Source organism: Athene cunicularia (genome assembly GCF_003259725.1).
Source record: "Athene cunicularia isolate RWA chromosome 1 unlocalized genomic scaffold, athCun1 chr1_part2, whole genome shotgun sequence".
NCBI classification, from domain to species: domain Eukaryota; kingdom Metazoa; phylum Chordata; class Aves; order Strigiformes; family Strigidae; genus Athene; species Athene cunicularia.
In genome coordinates, this window is record NW_020799092.1 from 1,899,360 (window position 1) to 1,915,063 (window position 15,704).

The window sequence follows — 15,704 nt, forward strand, 5'->3', positions numbered from 1 at the left end:
ACACACAGGATGAATTTGCACTCAAATATCCCACTTTCTAATGGCTGGGTAGGAGCAGGGAGGGAAGGGAATGTGGTTCAGCTCTGGGTTTGGGGGTTGCACCTGGCTCTACATCTGTGTTCAGAGAGGGAAGCTGGGGCAGGTTTTCTGTCTCACACAGTAGCAGCATCTGGTTGCTCTTCCTGGCCACGAGCTTTGAAATCACCTACAAAACCTGAGTAAATAAATAACTACAATAGGTCACAGTGTACCCAGTGGGACTATCCGTGGAAAAGGGAAAATACATATAATGGAGAAAAAACTGCAAATCCTGTTCAGCTGCTCCTTTCTGTTTCATTTAATATGTTGGAAGGTGGCTGTGCTGGGAAAATGCTTCATTCAATTGCTGGGATGTTCACACCCTCCTCAGTGGAGCCAGGAGAGCCTCATCCCAGCTAAACCTGAATGTAAAGAGCATCCATTTCGGTCCTTTTACAACCAGCTGACAAAGCTGGTGTGATGCTCTGATGAGTAGAGCATCCCCCATCCCTTCCCAGGGACAAACCTGCACCACTGGCCATCTGCCTCGCTGCAGCAGGAGCCACTCCTGCCCTTTGCAGATAGAGAGCCCCATCTGGATTTGGGCATCCTTCTGGGAGGGAGCTGCCCCTTGCCCAGCCTGGGATGCTCCAAAGTGGGGTCTTCCGCCAGTGAGAGTTGTGCTTCCTCTTTGCTCAGCTAGCCAGTGTTGCCTCAAACTTTCCAGGGCAAGGCTATGCTGCGATTGTGGTGCTTTGTCCATGGCCACCAGGTTTATGGGACGCCAGGGAGACCCCCCTTTTCCTCCCCTCCCCCTCCCAGCGTGTTTTGTTTTCTTCTTGATTAGCGGAAAAAATTCCTGAACATGTCAGAGGGAAGGAAGGTCTTTTCTCTCTCTCTCTTTCTCTCTCCTCTGTCAATTAGTGAAATAAGAACAATTTCCATCATCATGGTGGAACAATTTTTCCAACTAAATAACACCTCTGCAGGCCTTAAAGGCACAGGCTTCTTTGCAGTGCACCCCCCTGCCCCAGCACAAGTGATGCCCTCCTCGGGGCTGTTCCCCATCCTGCTTTACCTGGACACATGCAGCCAGCCCAGGGCTTGGGGAATTACAGGCACTTCACAGAAACACAGGCACCTCCCAGGGCTTTTCCTTGCAGACATCAAGCCAGCATGTGCAGGGTCATGGAAAACCTTCTTGCCCTCCTTTCTGGGAGCCGCTAACACCCTGGCATTCTCTAATGTCAGCTCTCCTGAGTGTTCTGCCATGCCACTGACAGCCATGGAGCCTGCTGACATCCCCAGCCATGGCCTGGGGTGTGGTGGAATCCCCTCCACGGAGGTGGTCGTCTTCAGGACCTCCTCCGCAGCCTGCTGTGCATGCCTGGCTAAGCTCCGCTCCACCTGTGCAGCTCTGCCTGTGATGGGAGGTCTGGCCCCTGCCTGCCAGAGTGGAGAGTGAGCATCCTTCCTGCCACATATGCCGCAGCTTGCGTCCTTACAGCCACCTGACTATTTTGGGCAGCCAAAGCACTCAGGGCAGGGTGCGTGGTGTGGTTCACATGTGACTCCATGCATGCACACTGGGCTGTCCCTTTGCTGGACCCTCGTGGGGCAACATCTGATGTCACTGGGGAAGAAGATCATCTATGGGGCCTCCAGAGCCCTCTGGCCAGCCGCCTGATGGGTGCCCTGGGCTGCATGTCTGAATAAGGGATTCTTTCTGGGAGCACACCTTGGTTCATTAATCACCACTTCTGTAATGGCCTCATTTACTTTCGTCTCTGATGTCATCACTCACAGCCAGCTCTGTGCTGCAGGGACCAGCAGTAGCTAACACTCTCTTCTGCTCTCCCCTGAGTCTGTGCTGAGATCTGTACTGAAAGAATAGTTTCTCCTCATGCAGAAGACACCCGAACAGGGCCGGGGTTTGGGGAGCAGAGCTTGCTTTCACTGACTGCATTGACCAGTGGTGGCCAGGGCCAAAGGTCAGGGCATTTGGGAACTTGGGGGTTTCCAAAGCTGCTGGGGCAAGACCTGCAGCAGAGCTGCTTGCCCAGCATCTCTGCATGGTCGATCCTTTGTTTTTGCAGCACGTGCAAAAAAAAAAATCACAGCAAACATTTCAAAACACACATTGACTGTCAAGCCACAAACCTCCCTGCTGCTTGGGTCCCTGCCGTGTTTGGGTTGCTGTTTAATTGCTTGCAAACAGCTCCTTTATTGAGTTATTAATGACAAAGGAGTTGTTTCCCTTGAGGTTGCTTTCCTTCCAGCATTGCTATGTCCTTTGCTGTGAAACCAAGGCAGTCCATCGAACCAGAGAGTCACATTTGGTATCTGCCTGGCTGGGGGAGGAAAAATGGTAGGTAAGCCCTGTCATAATTTTATATTTTGGTCTCTTCAGCCTCCTGGCTCCTCTGCTATAGCCCCATGGACCCACTGCTGTGACTGTCGCTCTTGTGTTAACCGAGTGCCTGCACTACTTGCAGGGAGGCCCCGGCATCTGGGGTTCCCTCTAGTTCCCACCCTCTTCCTATTAATGTTTTGTGGGGGTCTGTTGTTACTTTAACTCTGAGATGAAATCTAAAAACAGCCGAGGCTGCCTGGCTTCCTCACAACATCTTTTAAGACTGGAAATTCCCAAGCCTGCAACAAGTTGACTTGGTCATGGGCAGATCATGGCTGGGGCGGGGGTGGGGGGGGAGGGGGTACCATTTGGTCACGGGCTGCATGAAGGCGAGTGGGGAACAGCTGCATGCTCAGGCAAGGAGTTTTTGTTGGCTTGTTGGGGTTTTTGTGTTTCGTTGGTTTCTTTTTTTTTCCTAAATAGCTTTTAATTCTTCATATTTTCCTCCATCTTTGTACCTTGCTTTTCCCTTGGCACAGCCAGCTTCTCCACCCCCAGAGCCCACTGCTGCATGGACAGTGAGGGGAGGGCCACCCTCCAACACATCCCCGTCCCGCCCCGGGATCGAGTGGGATGGCAATGGTTCCCACCGAGCCCTCTCCAGCTGTGTCCGGAGCGTGGGCAGGTGAGGCAGCAGGACAGGGTGGCCATCATGGGGGGCACGGCTCATGCCAGGGAGGCGTGAGCTGAGCACAGGGAGGGGAATGCCTGTGTGGGATTCATGCCACATGGCTGGGCTGAAGAAGGCTCTTCCTTCGAGCCATGGCCAGGTGTGGGGGTGAGCTTAAGCTGTTTGTATTCCTGAGTGCCAACAAAATAAGCAGACAAGGGTTTTCCTGGGCCCAGTGAGAAAATTCTTGCAAACTGATTTTTCACTTCATTTAGCTGTGCAACAGCTTCAGTGTTGCAAACTCTCAACTCTAAAAAGCCCAAAGCCTGGCTGTAAAACACGGGGGGTTGCTTTTTGTACCTGGATAGCCCACGAGCTCACTCTCCCACCTGCTTGCCACTTTCAGGAGCCATGTTCTTGCAGGGGAACCCATCACCAAAACCTCTCTCCACTGCCTGGAAGGCTGGATGCATTTCCTCCATCAAAAGATGAACCTCCTGTTGAATGACATGAGACCGGGCCTTTAGGTAAAGCAGCGGTTGAGCAATTAAACCAGGGAGAGTTACCAAGGCTCCCCGGCACTTCTGAGATCACCTGTAGCACTGGGCGAGCCAAGCTGGCATCTCTGCACAGAGGAGATGCTTTCCGGAGGCTTGCCGCAGCCCTCCCAGGGCTTATTTCAGGATTTAATTCCCAAGCTTGGCTTTGTGGGGTGGATGTAAACCACCTGCTCCAGCCTTGAGAAGCGACGTGGGTGCCCGCCTTCCTGCACCCCACGCTGACCTGTACTGAGTGTGCGCCAAGGCACTGTGAGCAAACGGCGTTCGAGCGAGCACCCGAGCAGCTGCTGCAAGCGGACGCCAGGCGCTGCGGAGGTGTCAGCTCCAGGCATCCGGGCCCGCAGCTTCTTTCAGCACCTATTCATTTTGAGCTGTTAAAAGCAGGTGCATGCTTGTGGATGGGGCTGCACGCCTGCCCCGGGACCGCCATGGCCAGGCAGTGTGCTGTCCCCTGGGGTGCCAAGCCATTCCTCCCACCCCTGGTCCAGGCTGATGCATCTATGCTTCCTGTGCCTTGTACCCCTCTTTGCACCTGTTGCTCCCCAAATTCCCTGCAGACAGGCCTTCTAGCCTACAGAAGTCTCACACCAAATATCTTTCTTCTCACCAGATCATCCTAAGGAAATCAGATCAGGGATGTGATTATTATCCTCACTGTGATTTTGCCCATGCTTTCTATCCTCAGGGGTGGGTAGAGCTCATCCCTGCTCCAACTCCCTTTGGAGGATTGGGAAAAATGTGCCCTCACCCCAAAATGAACAATGCCAGAATGAGGCACACACCTGGGAGTGCCAGCCTTATCCTTCAAGGACAGCCTGGAGCACATCAAGCTCCCTGGGTTCACCACTGCAGCACAAGTCCTCACTTGGGTCTCCCCTCCTCAGAGCTGAGCCATAGACTGGGAGTGCTGTGCATGTGCTGGGGGTACCCCGAAATTGAGGCACAAGGCAGCAGCTGCCTTCACTCCCCGTGGCCTCGTGCCCAAGCGCCAGATGTGTGATACCTCCCTTGCTGGGAGGAAAGGGAAGCGCAATGGCCCTTCCGGCCAGGGAAGGACTGCTGTTGTCTAGATGTGACTAAGGAGGGAAGGGGCCGACTGTTTGTACAGCTTCGGGCAACGTAAACAGTGCTGACTGTCCCCAGCCCTTCAAAGCAGAGGAATCTCGAGATCAGATGAAAGCACAGGGAAATTCTGGCCGAGTGTCCAAACAGAGGGGACCTCTTTGAGACAAAATCCCCAGCACCTGAGTCATTTCAAACCAGCCTGAGTGCTGGGTGACAAGAGGGAAGGCGGAGTGCAGCACTGCCGACCATGGGCAGGGCTGTGAGTGGGCTCCCAGGATTTTCCCAGCTTTGGTTGCTTCTCTCTGCAATCTCAGAATAAGTATCTTGAAAATGAAACTGGAGCCCTCTGGGAATCCCACCCTGCCCCACAGTGAGCTAGTCTGGCCTCTGAATTTCATTCAGCTCAAAAAAAAAAAAAAAGAGAAAATGTTGTTTGAGAGGCAGTTTTCTTTTTTCTTTTTTTTTTTTTTACAACTTTAAATACAGTACTGAGTATAAATTAATCTTACATTTAAAAAAAAGCCCCCAAAAATTAAAATATAAAACCTCACCATCTTTACAAACCAAAGGAAACAGATTTTGGAACAGAAAAACGAAGTGTCTTAAGACTTGAGGTCTTGGGGATGGAGGGAGGGAGCAACATGGCGCCTTGGCAGTGGTATAAGTGCTCTGGGCTTCGAGGAGGTGAAGGCTGGGTCCCTCCACAACTTGTAACAGCTCCCAGGTTGCGGCTTTGCCTCCTTCCCCTGTCTCCCTCCGGGGCTTTGTCCTGCGATAGGGGTGCGTGTATGTGCGAGGGGAGAAGCGGCTGGAGGCAGGGAGGGGGCCACGCCAGCTCTGGACAGGCATTTTCTTCATGTGTAACTGCAGTGCCCAGCATGGCACAATCCAAGACTGGGACTCAAAGGTGACAGTGGAAATTCCCACTATGCGTAACATTTCTGCTAATGGTGACCATGTATTAGGTCTGCAGAAATAGCTCTTGTCCACAGAGTCCTCCTCCCTTCTCTGGAGCTGGCAGTGGCCTGGGATGGACTCTATGACTGAACCCCAGTTTTTCTGCAAGTCCTCCTCACTTAGGAGAGCTCGTTTCTGTCTCAGACGGCTGCTGCCAACTGCAAAGACCATCCTCATTTCTTTCTCTATACCTACACAGACCTGCCCACATCTTGGACCAACTTCCAAGCTAGGTGGGCTGGGAACACCCACAGGCAAAAATCCAGAAGAAATTTGAGAGGGAAAATGTGAGGGAAATGATGGGAGATGCAGGGACGCTGGCTAGAAGAAAGCAGTGGAGGCAGGGTGTGCAGGACACCTGTGAAGGGGTTAAAAACCTCAGAGGAATAACACAATTCTGCTTTCAGGACTACGGAGCAGGCAAGGACAGCTCACTGAGATTAAGTCATGCTTCTAAGTTTGGCTGTTGTTGGCCTTGTTGTGGTGCCACTTCGCCTCCTGCAAGGAAGTTGTGCTGGGGGGTTGGTGGAGAGTGAGAGAAAAGGGCAGCAAGAGAGATCAGATGATGTCTCTGCCTATCCCACCATGGACCGCATGGGCACACTGCAGTAACAGTGTGCTTTCCTGCCAGCCCAGCAAAGCCAATGCATGCACGTGCCTCGGAGCTTCCTGTCACTGGGGAATGAAATCCATTGACGAACATATATATATATATATATTTATAGATGTATGTATAAATACACATACACACACGCACGCACACGTATATATATACACACACATATACACGCGCACACATACAGAGCGAATTAAAAAAATTATTTGAGTCCGAGCCTGGAAAGTTGAATTCTCCACCAGCATGTGCAAAGATGGCTCCCCTTGGTAGGGGCTGGGGGCATGGAGACAATTCTGATGCCGTCTGCTCATTCTGCTCCTTCCGCTCCTTCCCCACGATCCAAACACCTTCCAGTCAGCACCAGGAGCAGGAGAGGAAAGGGAGGTGGGGAATGCATTTGGTTTCCTTGTTTTGTTTTGTTGTTTTGTTCTGTTCCCCGAGATGTTGTATACCTTAGTGGTTTTGGTTTTTCTTTTTTAAAATAAAATATACGCACGCACGTTAAAAATATAAATCTGATGTCCAGGTAGGGTGATAAAAGTCCTTAGTGCATTTTCCATCATTGGTCACCGCTCGCAATCTGAGATACACCTGTTTTCACAACGTAGGTCCAGTGCAAGTGTTGATCTCAGCTGGGCCCCACAGCCTTACCAGAAACATGAGGGAAAGGGAGAATATTCCCCTTCTGCCCTCTGTCCATTTGTTTTTCTCCTCCCCTCAGAAGATACTGGATTCACTTTTCTTTTCAAATTTTCCATCCTGTCCTCTGGAGCAGGGAAGGCATTGTCTTGTTCTTGTCGCATGTTTGCGGCTGTCGGGGTTCATGGTTTTATTTGTACTTTGTTCCTTTCTCATATATATATATATATATATATATGTGTCATGTTTGTTCTTTTTTGTGTGTGTGTGTAAAACTTTAAAAGTATGCTAATATATGAAAGAAGGGAGAGGCTTTGGTGGGAGAAGGTCCATTGATGGAAAGGAAAGCACCAATTGCCGTCTGAATCAGACGTCGAGGCAGATGGAAAAAGAGGAAAAATTATCACTCCAAGGACCCCATGGGGGCAATACAGCAAATATATTAAATAACCTGGAAGTGAAACAAAACCAGACATGCCATTAGAATATGTAATGCTCTCCCCCTGAAACTCCTCCCCTCTCCCATTTTATCCTCTGGAAATGTTTGTGTCGAAGTGCCAGATTAGAAGCCCAGGAGGGCTTTTGACCTTCTCTATTTTTTCCCCTGGACAGCTTGAGCCAGAGCTGAGATTTGCATGAGTTTGCATCATTTCTACCCTGGGAACTTTGGGCTGGTCAGGAGGATCCTGGGATAATCAAGAGCCCTCACAGTGCTAAGCGTGGGAATACCAATCCCAAGACACCGTCTGGCACCCCTCATCCCCAGCTCCTGAAATGCGACACGTGGAAGCCTGTTGCCCTCTCTCCTGGGGTGAGGGGAAGTGAATGTGAAGCAAGTGGCCTGGGCCCATTCAAGGGTCCACAGCAGAGATGGAACTGCTGAGTCCACGGGCCAGGACTTTCCCTGTTAGGCTGTGCCGCCTCTCTCTAAATTCTCCCGCTCTGGGTCTGCACCCTGGTTACTCTTTCTCTCTTTTCTGCCCTTTTCCCTCTCTCATAGGGAACCAGGGCTTATTCTCCTTTCCCTTGTACCAGTGAAATTCTTCTGATGACGAGGGAGTTACTCCTGTTTACACAAGTCAGAGAGAGGAGAATCAGATCCTGGACTGACAAAGTCCAGATCTCCTGCCAGAGATTCCAGTTCTCTTTTCCCCCGGTATGACCTTTCTTATGCATACAGGCTTCCCACTAGGAGAGAGATGAACAAAATGTGTTGCTGCTTTTCAGTCTTTGTGCCAACTCAACTAATGAAACAAAAGCAAAAGGGATCCCCAGAGCAACATTATTTCTCTGCTTTCAACAGAGAAATCAATAGAGAAAGGAGAACAGGAGTACTCCATAGAAGAGATGAATTACACAGAGCCCAAGGGGATTTAGGTGTAGAGAGAAGTCAGTCTTGCTCTCTGCCTGTAAGGGAGGCAGAGAAAGGTGAGGGCAGGGCCCAAGAGCAAGTACGGGTGCAGCATGATCCTTCCACCCTTGCAAAGAGCCATAAAGCCGTAAATAGGATGCACATTTTGGGTCCCAGCCTAGTCCTTCCCCCTCCTTCAATCTGCGTTTTATTATGCCCAGGCCCTGCAGTAGCCCCACACTGCCAGTGCTGTGGGAAGGGTCCGAGACACCTGGGCAGAACCGTGTCCTGGGAGAACATCTCTCCCAACTGGAAAAGCAGCTTTCTGTTACCTGGCTTGTGCTCTCTCTCTCTCCTGCCAGCACTTCTATGCTATGAGGATTTCTTTCAGCACTTTCTTATCGTTGACATGCTTGTACTTCTTATGTTTCCTCTTCTGTGCCGGCGGCCGGCGTACTCGCTGCCTCTGTGAGACAGCGGCTGTGGTGAACGACGGTGACAAGCCTGCCAAAACAGAGGGGAGAGTGTCTGTACAGCGAGGGGCAGCCGGCTCATGTTGAAATATCTTTCCCCACACACTATCAACAAAGAGCTCTGCGACAGGAGGGCCACAAGGCCTCCTTCTGTTCTTCTGTCTCTTGTCCTCTGTTCTCCAGAGTCTCTGCCCTCTCCCTTTTCCCATGATGCCCTTCCCCTCACCTCTCACCTTCCCCTCCTTCATTTCCCTGGGTTTCAGCCCCTTGCTGGCAGGCAGACATCCTGGGAAAGGTCCCCTATCTGGTATAAACCAGTGAAGGCCCATGGGATTCACTGGAGCTGAGCAGACTGAAACCAGTGGAGGGCTCTTTCCTCTCTCCCCAGCCTGTCTTCTCACGCCTCCCTCCGCTCGACTAATGCCAAGATCCTTACGTCTCTGTTCACGTGGCCCTGGCCGGCTGTTCCTGGGGGGCTGACGGGACACCGCTTCACACCGACATTGAACATGGTCCTCCAAAGGTACAACAACTTTTTTGAATTTTGGCTTCCTCTGGACAAATTCTATCTTGTTCACCTATTTGGAAGAGAAAGGCAAGCAAAAGATTAATACAGCTGCAGCTCCCTCTCTGTAAAAATACTGTGTCAGTACGCTTCTGTACTGCCTTTCTTCCTAAAGGGTCAGAAGGCAGTTTATAAAGCATGGTTCAAATTCAGGGGTGGTGTGTATGGGAGCTAATTCTGTACACACCAGCAGAGCAGACCTAGACCAGGCAAGCTTGGATGTGAGTGGTTGTTTCCCCCATTCCTAACTATTGCCCCTGCTTAAGCAGGATAACTGTCTGATCACAGACAGAAACATGGGAGGTGCAGAACACCCCAGCCTGTTTCTGACAGATGTGGTGGCGGAGACCTGGGAGCAACCAGAATTCATTCCCACAGGATCCTACCGGAAGGGCAAAAGGAGAAAGACTCAGGCTCGATGCAAGCAAATGCAGCTTCACCAGCTCTGCTGAGGCCTGTCTGAATTTGTCTCAAGCTCTTTAATAATTTGCAGGGCTGAAGCCCTCAGCTCTGTGTTTCATGGGAAAGGCGGTGCTCTGGAAATTCCCTCAGACTCTCCACCAGTGCTGACTCAGAGGGAAGACTCACTGCTCCACATCCCACCACAGGGCACAAGTTTTCTAAGGGGTCCTCCCACTCCAGCAGCAGACAGGCCTGACCCCACTCAGCTTATCTAACAAGGCCACGGTCCCTGAAGTGCTCCACAAGCTATAAATACTTGCTCTGCTGCGTGTCTGGGATTGAATTCCTCTAAACTCACTGCCCCCAGCAGCATCCCTCAGCCAGCGCAGAGGCAGCCAGGCTGTTTATCTTTCCTTGAAAGCCCACTCCACACGCTTCAGACCACACGCTGCTCATTAGACAAACACTTCCAGCTAAACAATAGAGAGACCTCTGTCCTCAAAGAAACCATTTCCAGGTCACTTTTTCAGGCTGGCTTTTGACCTCTCACTTGTTTTTTCCACAAAAACAACTCCTGCTCCCCTCATTTTTCCCCCATTCAGCCTGGCTTTTCTGAGAAAGGAATTTCCTGATAAAAAGGGCTGTGTGAATACAACCTCTCCCAGCCAACCTCTGCCGCCTGCCTGGGGGAGTCTCTTATGGCTCAGGCAGAGGATTAGTACAGGATGAGTATTATTTTTAAACAAGCTGTCTGGGAGGAAGCTGTGAGGAGATCACTGTTAGCTGTGAGGAGAGAAGGATCAGCGCAAGAGGTTAGCCGTTAGGTGTCTGCTTGCTGCTGGAGTGGGTCAGAAGGTAACTGTGGGGCTGAGAAAGAGGAGAAGCTGCTCCAGTATGTGTCTTGGGAAGAAACTGCAGCAGCAGCAGGGGGATGGAACACCGACACTGCAAGCCCTCCTCTTTTTGCATCAAAATCAGTTCCCACAATGAAAGCATTCTGTTTTTTCTGCTCTAATACAGAAGACAAGGCCACCTCCAGCCACAGAAATAACCATGGTGTGGAACTGCAGCTGGGGACAGGGCCCTGTAGCTCTGCTATGGCGACAGTCCCCAGATGCTGGACAGCACCAGCCCCGGGAGTAGCTGTCACGGACATCACCCTGCGCCAGAGGCTGCAGCGCTGCATGGCTAAGGCACAAGATGTGACTGCAGAGGGGGTGGGAGGGAACAGACAGCTGTGTGAGCCTTGCACCTGAAACCCGCTGTGGTTTTGGTTTTGGTGGGTAGGGATGGAGGTGGGCTGTGGGAGGAGGGAGCAGCAGGAGGCATCTCCCTTACCTGGACGTGCCGGACACGAATCTGCATGGGGCGACACTGCACATTGCGGTTGTTGCAACACCCGGAGCAGCGCTGCACCTCCACACAGGGTGGCCACACCACAAAGTTGGCATTGGTGCTGTCTACCATGTTGCGGGAGATTTCAAAGACCACCGCCCGCGTCTTGCACTCCGCGAGAACAGCTGGCTCTGCTGCTGCCAGAGCATCTATGGAGGGCCAAGAGAGGAAGGGGGGATGAAATGGGCTTGGCGGCTGTTACCAACCCGCTGCAGCCATCTCTATTGGAAGATAAAGACCCCACATGGCACTCTCACACACACACACACACACACACACACACACACACACACACATTCTTTCTCCTTCTCCCACCCCTCCAGCTCCCTCTCTGGACAGAGCTGCACCCTGTGGAGGAGCTCCCAGTAAAAAGATGCTTCTCACTGCAGCACCAGTCCTAGGCAGGAGGTGACACTTATTTAGAGCAAATCAGCATGGGTGGGGATTTAGAGCAGAACAGCTTGCAGAGCTTCAGATTCCCTCTCTTGCCTTCCCCAGCTCCTACTTGAGGCCTAGACCCTCCTTCTCATCTGTCAATGCATCCAGGCACACCCCCTGCATGTACCCCCAGATGTGGATTTCAGACATGCATCTACACCCAGCCACAGCCACTCACATGAGTGCCCCAACAATCACAAGGTGCAACACCCCTGACTCACCTAGGCTTCGTTGCTTTCGAGACAGGGTCACCGGGTTTTGACTGTGCTGAGTTGCATTCAGGTCCACACTTGAGCTATCCTCCTCTGCAAAGGGAAAGACATGACCTAATAGCACCGGGTAGAGGCAAGAGAAGACAGTAGGCACTTGTGCTCTGCTCACCAGGCAAAGTTCAAAGACGTGGGCTAAGACATGGCCCCAGTATGTCACACTAGGTGTAAATCCTCCAGCCAGGTCACAGCTGTGCTGGGCACAGAGACACCAGGTTTGCTCTTTGCTCAGACTAGGCAATTCAAAGCAACAAGCCTACTGTGAAAAGGTCTGGGAGAGGAAAATGCCATCTCAGGAATGACAAATCCTACAGTAGGGTTGTCTGATGTCAGAGAGGAGTAGCAGAAGGATTCAGAGGGCAGGACATGGCAAGGAGTATCAAAGACCAGATGGACAAGCAGAAAGTTTGGTATATAACACTGAGGTGCCTCGCTGGGATGGCTTGGGACTGGGAGAATTGGGGTGCAAGAGGGCAGGTGAAGGGGAAGAATGGGTGGGAGGTGGGGTGCTTGCCTTCTCTCTCCCAACCCATGACAACTGCTCTAGGTTAGAGTCAGTTTTATGACAAAGGAACAGAAAAATAAAGCTGAAATCGCTTTGTCCCTATCCTACTCTAAGGTAAGCTGCAGAATCTGGAGGTATTTCAGTCAGCGATGGAAGAGGAAGGCAGACAGCATTCAGGCCAGCCCTGAGCAGTTCCCTCCCACCCCACTGCTTTTTCCCATAGGAAGTGCTGAATAGAGAAATGCCCATAATCCCCATGGAGCACTCCAACACACAGCCCCTCCTGAGCTCTGGACAATGGCCGCACTCGGAGATAGCTCCCACCCAGCCACAGCTCTTTCCTTCTCTGACCTGCTTTAGCAGCTGAAGGAAGCTGAATGGACGTCAGCATCCAGGGAGCAATTTTCTGACAGGGAATTTGGGGCCAGTAGAAGATCTCTGTTTATCAGATGTGTGGTGGAGCAGACTTCCCATACCTATCATGTCCCATCCCTCTTCCTCTGTCCTGCCCTAGTGCAGCTCTCTTGTAAGGGGGAGCAGGGACTTTGCTTCCGCTCAGCTCTGAAGCAACTGCTAAAGGATTTGGGATGGATGCACAGAGGCTATATTCACAGGGCAGGAATCATGTGCCTGTGCAGTCAACATCTACGTGTGAGGTGGGCAGGCAGACATCCTTTAAAGCGGCATGATCAATTCTAGGACACCATTCATCTCACCCTGCAGCAGACATCCAAAATGAGATTTGGTGGATCACACTCTGGAAGGGCATAGTTCTGCAAGGGCTACAGTGGGTGTCTTGATGACTGGCTTAGATGGTCACACCTGCTTTGCATGCAGACACAGTTAAAGGAGATGACCCCCACTCTCCACACCTCTGTTGTTAGGACTACAGCATCTCAAGAGGGCAGTATCTCAGCTCATCTGCCAACTGGAGCTGCCTAATCTTGGCTCCCTATGCAGTCAGTGGAGGGCAGCAGCTGTGGCACATACATGGCACATGGACAGAACAGAGAATAGCCCTAGCTGCTTTGGGTTTATTTTGCTAATACACTTATTTGCTAATAAACTAATTCCACATTGGGCAAGCAAATGATAATGCCTCTTGATCACTACCTGAGAGGGGAAGGGTGTAACAAAGAGACAGCTTCACAGCACCATTTTCTGTTTCCCTGACCAGCCTTTTCTATCTGGGATCTGAAGTGAAACCAGTGACTGAAAGCTCTGCAGCCTTCTCCCATACCCCTGGGCTTTTCAAGCCAGCAAGAGAAGTCCATTTTATTTCTTAATTGTGAGGGTGGTTAGTAACTGTGATAGAGATGTATCTGTTCCTTAGACACTGGGACATGACCAGACTGCATGCATCTTCTCACCCATTCCTTCTCCACCCTCCATCCTGCGCCGCCTGGCATTTTATCAAACAAGGGTGGGGGCTGCCTTTTGTGCAGAGGTTGAGATGATGGGAGGAGAGAGAAATAGCAACAACTGTTGACTCAAAACAAATCTCCTATTGAAAACCGGGTCCCTCCCTCCTCCAGGTTGTCCTTCTAAACCCCGGGTCAGCACTGAAGACCGTTGGGGTGGGGGGACCAGCCTGGGACAATCCAGTACAGCTAATTTTGGAAGTTGCCCCATTGTGTGGCTTGTGGACAAGGAGGAGGGAACTGGTGAGGGCAGGGAGCGGCCTTGGCGGTGGTGGGGAGCCTTGTCGCCTCTTTCTAAAGCAAACAATAGCTGAACGCAGCTGGTGCCCTCCCCCTTGCTTTCCCCCCCCTGCCCCTCCAGGGCCGTTTTGAAAGGCAGTGGGAATGCTTTTGAGACTGCGCCAGTGGTTGGACTGGCATAGGAAACAAAAGCAGGAAATTCTGTTCCCCCGTAGATAGTGTCTCGGCAAGGATTACAAAGCTCCAAACAGACAAAACATGAGAAAGAAGGCGAGCTGGGGGGGCTGGGGGACGACGGGCGGGAGCAGGGTTAGAATAGAAAGGAATTTGCTCTGAAGAGACCATTTATAAATAAATTCCTGGGCCAGCCCAGCCGCCGTGGCGCGTGCTTCGATTCCCACACGTGCCGACCCCTCCATGCTTCACTGCTCCTGTCGCTCGTTGTGCTCAGCCCTGGCCAAGTGACCCTGAGGAATGGCAGCCCCCAGAGCTCTTATCTACTGGCAGGAGGTGAAGTGACACTACCTTGACTTAGCCCCTGTTGCATAACTCAATCACGGACACGTGCTCTGCTGCTCCTGTCCTAAAAGCCTCTGGGAGCCTGGGGCCTTTTGTGGGTGCTAAATCTGAGAACCCACTCGACCTTTTCCTCTCTATCACCGTATTTCCACTTCCCTTTTCTCCACCTGCTAAACTGATCCTTGGCCAATTCAAGCTCTGCTGCCTGTGCATCTGCCAGGGTGAAAAGTGGTGACCCCAGTTCTTGCACTCATCTTGCCCATCTTCTATCATTTTTAGACATCAGTGTTCCTTCATAAACCAGGCAGTTAGGAGGAGATCTAAAAAGGCATCTAGTTGCCTAACATTCAGCGTGGCTAGGTGTGTAAATAGCCAGGTCATGGCTCCCAAATGGTTTCTATATTTATAGTGAGGTCTGTTGATATTGTGCCTGCTAGAAAATAGAATATTCCCTCCCTCCCCTGCAAAGAGTTAATGAAAAAATAGAGGAGTGCTTGGTGAAGAGGAGATTTACCTACGGAGTCTATCTGCAGGGCACGCTGGAGGTCGCTGATGGAGCGCACTGAGCTGCCACCCAAAATCTCATAAATGTCTTCAGGTATGGGGTCCCCCTGCCAGATGACAAAAATAAAAGAAGGGGAGAAACAAGCGTTAGAGAGGTGATCCGCAAATACTGACTGCATCGTGGAGTGGGAGAGCGGGTAATCAAAGGAGCATGGAGGAGGCATAACAGAACCAGCAAAACGCAGACATGCCCTCATTAAGGCATCAGCCTGAAACCTGACCAAAAGCGAGAAAGACCCTCTTGCTGCCTCCAACATTGCCTGGTCAGAAGACTGAAAAAGCCAAAAAATGCTCGGCCTGAACTGCAGAGCCCCGAACACTACGCATGCAGCCAGCAATGCTTCCTGCTCCAGTGCTGTATGACTTCTCCAGGTGGCCTCTCATTCCTGCTGCCTGCAGTAAAGGCGTTTTAACAGACTTCCCTTACACTATCAGATAAAACCTTCCCAATATTTCCCTCTGTTATGAAACTCCCTCACAGGCTTTGTCAGATATCGTGTGTATGTGCGTGTGCGTGCGCGTGTTTTCAAACCACAGCGGCCCAATAATATACATAATTTGCATACTCTCTTAAAAAAAAAAAAGTGGGGGTTGCAGAGGAAGATTGACCTTCACAGCTGTGGCTGCTCTATCATGAGCCCACAGCGAAACCACAAACGCTACAGAGAGGACATGAAAGGCTGT

General features: G+C 51.3%; 1 protein-coding gene across 1 annotated transcript; it reads right to left on the bottom strand.

The window, feature by feature from the left end:
• Nucleotides 1-5,162: 5,162 nt before the first annotated feature.
• On the bottom strand, nucleotides 5,163-15,139 carry PDGFB (platelet derived growth factor subunit B). The gene is made up of 6 exons (XM_026863015.1): nucleotides 14,971-15,139; nucleotides 11,724-11,807; nucleotides 11,008-11,213; nucleotides 9,139-9,280; nucleotides 8,562-8,733; nucleotides 5,163-7,329 (listed from the first exon to the last, which is right to left on the bottom strand). Exons 1-5 carry the CDS (start codon nucleotides 15,137-15,139, stop codon nucleotides 8,597-8,599), a joined length of 738 nt encoding a protein of 245 aa, XP_026718816.1. The 3' UTR covers nucleotides 5,163-7,329; nucleotides 8,562-8,596.
• Nucleotides 15,140-15,704: the final 565 nt, after the last annotated feature.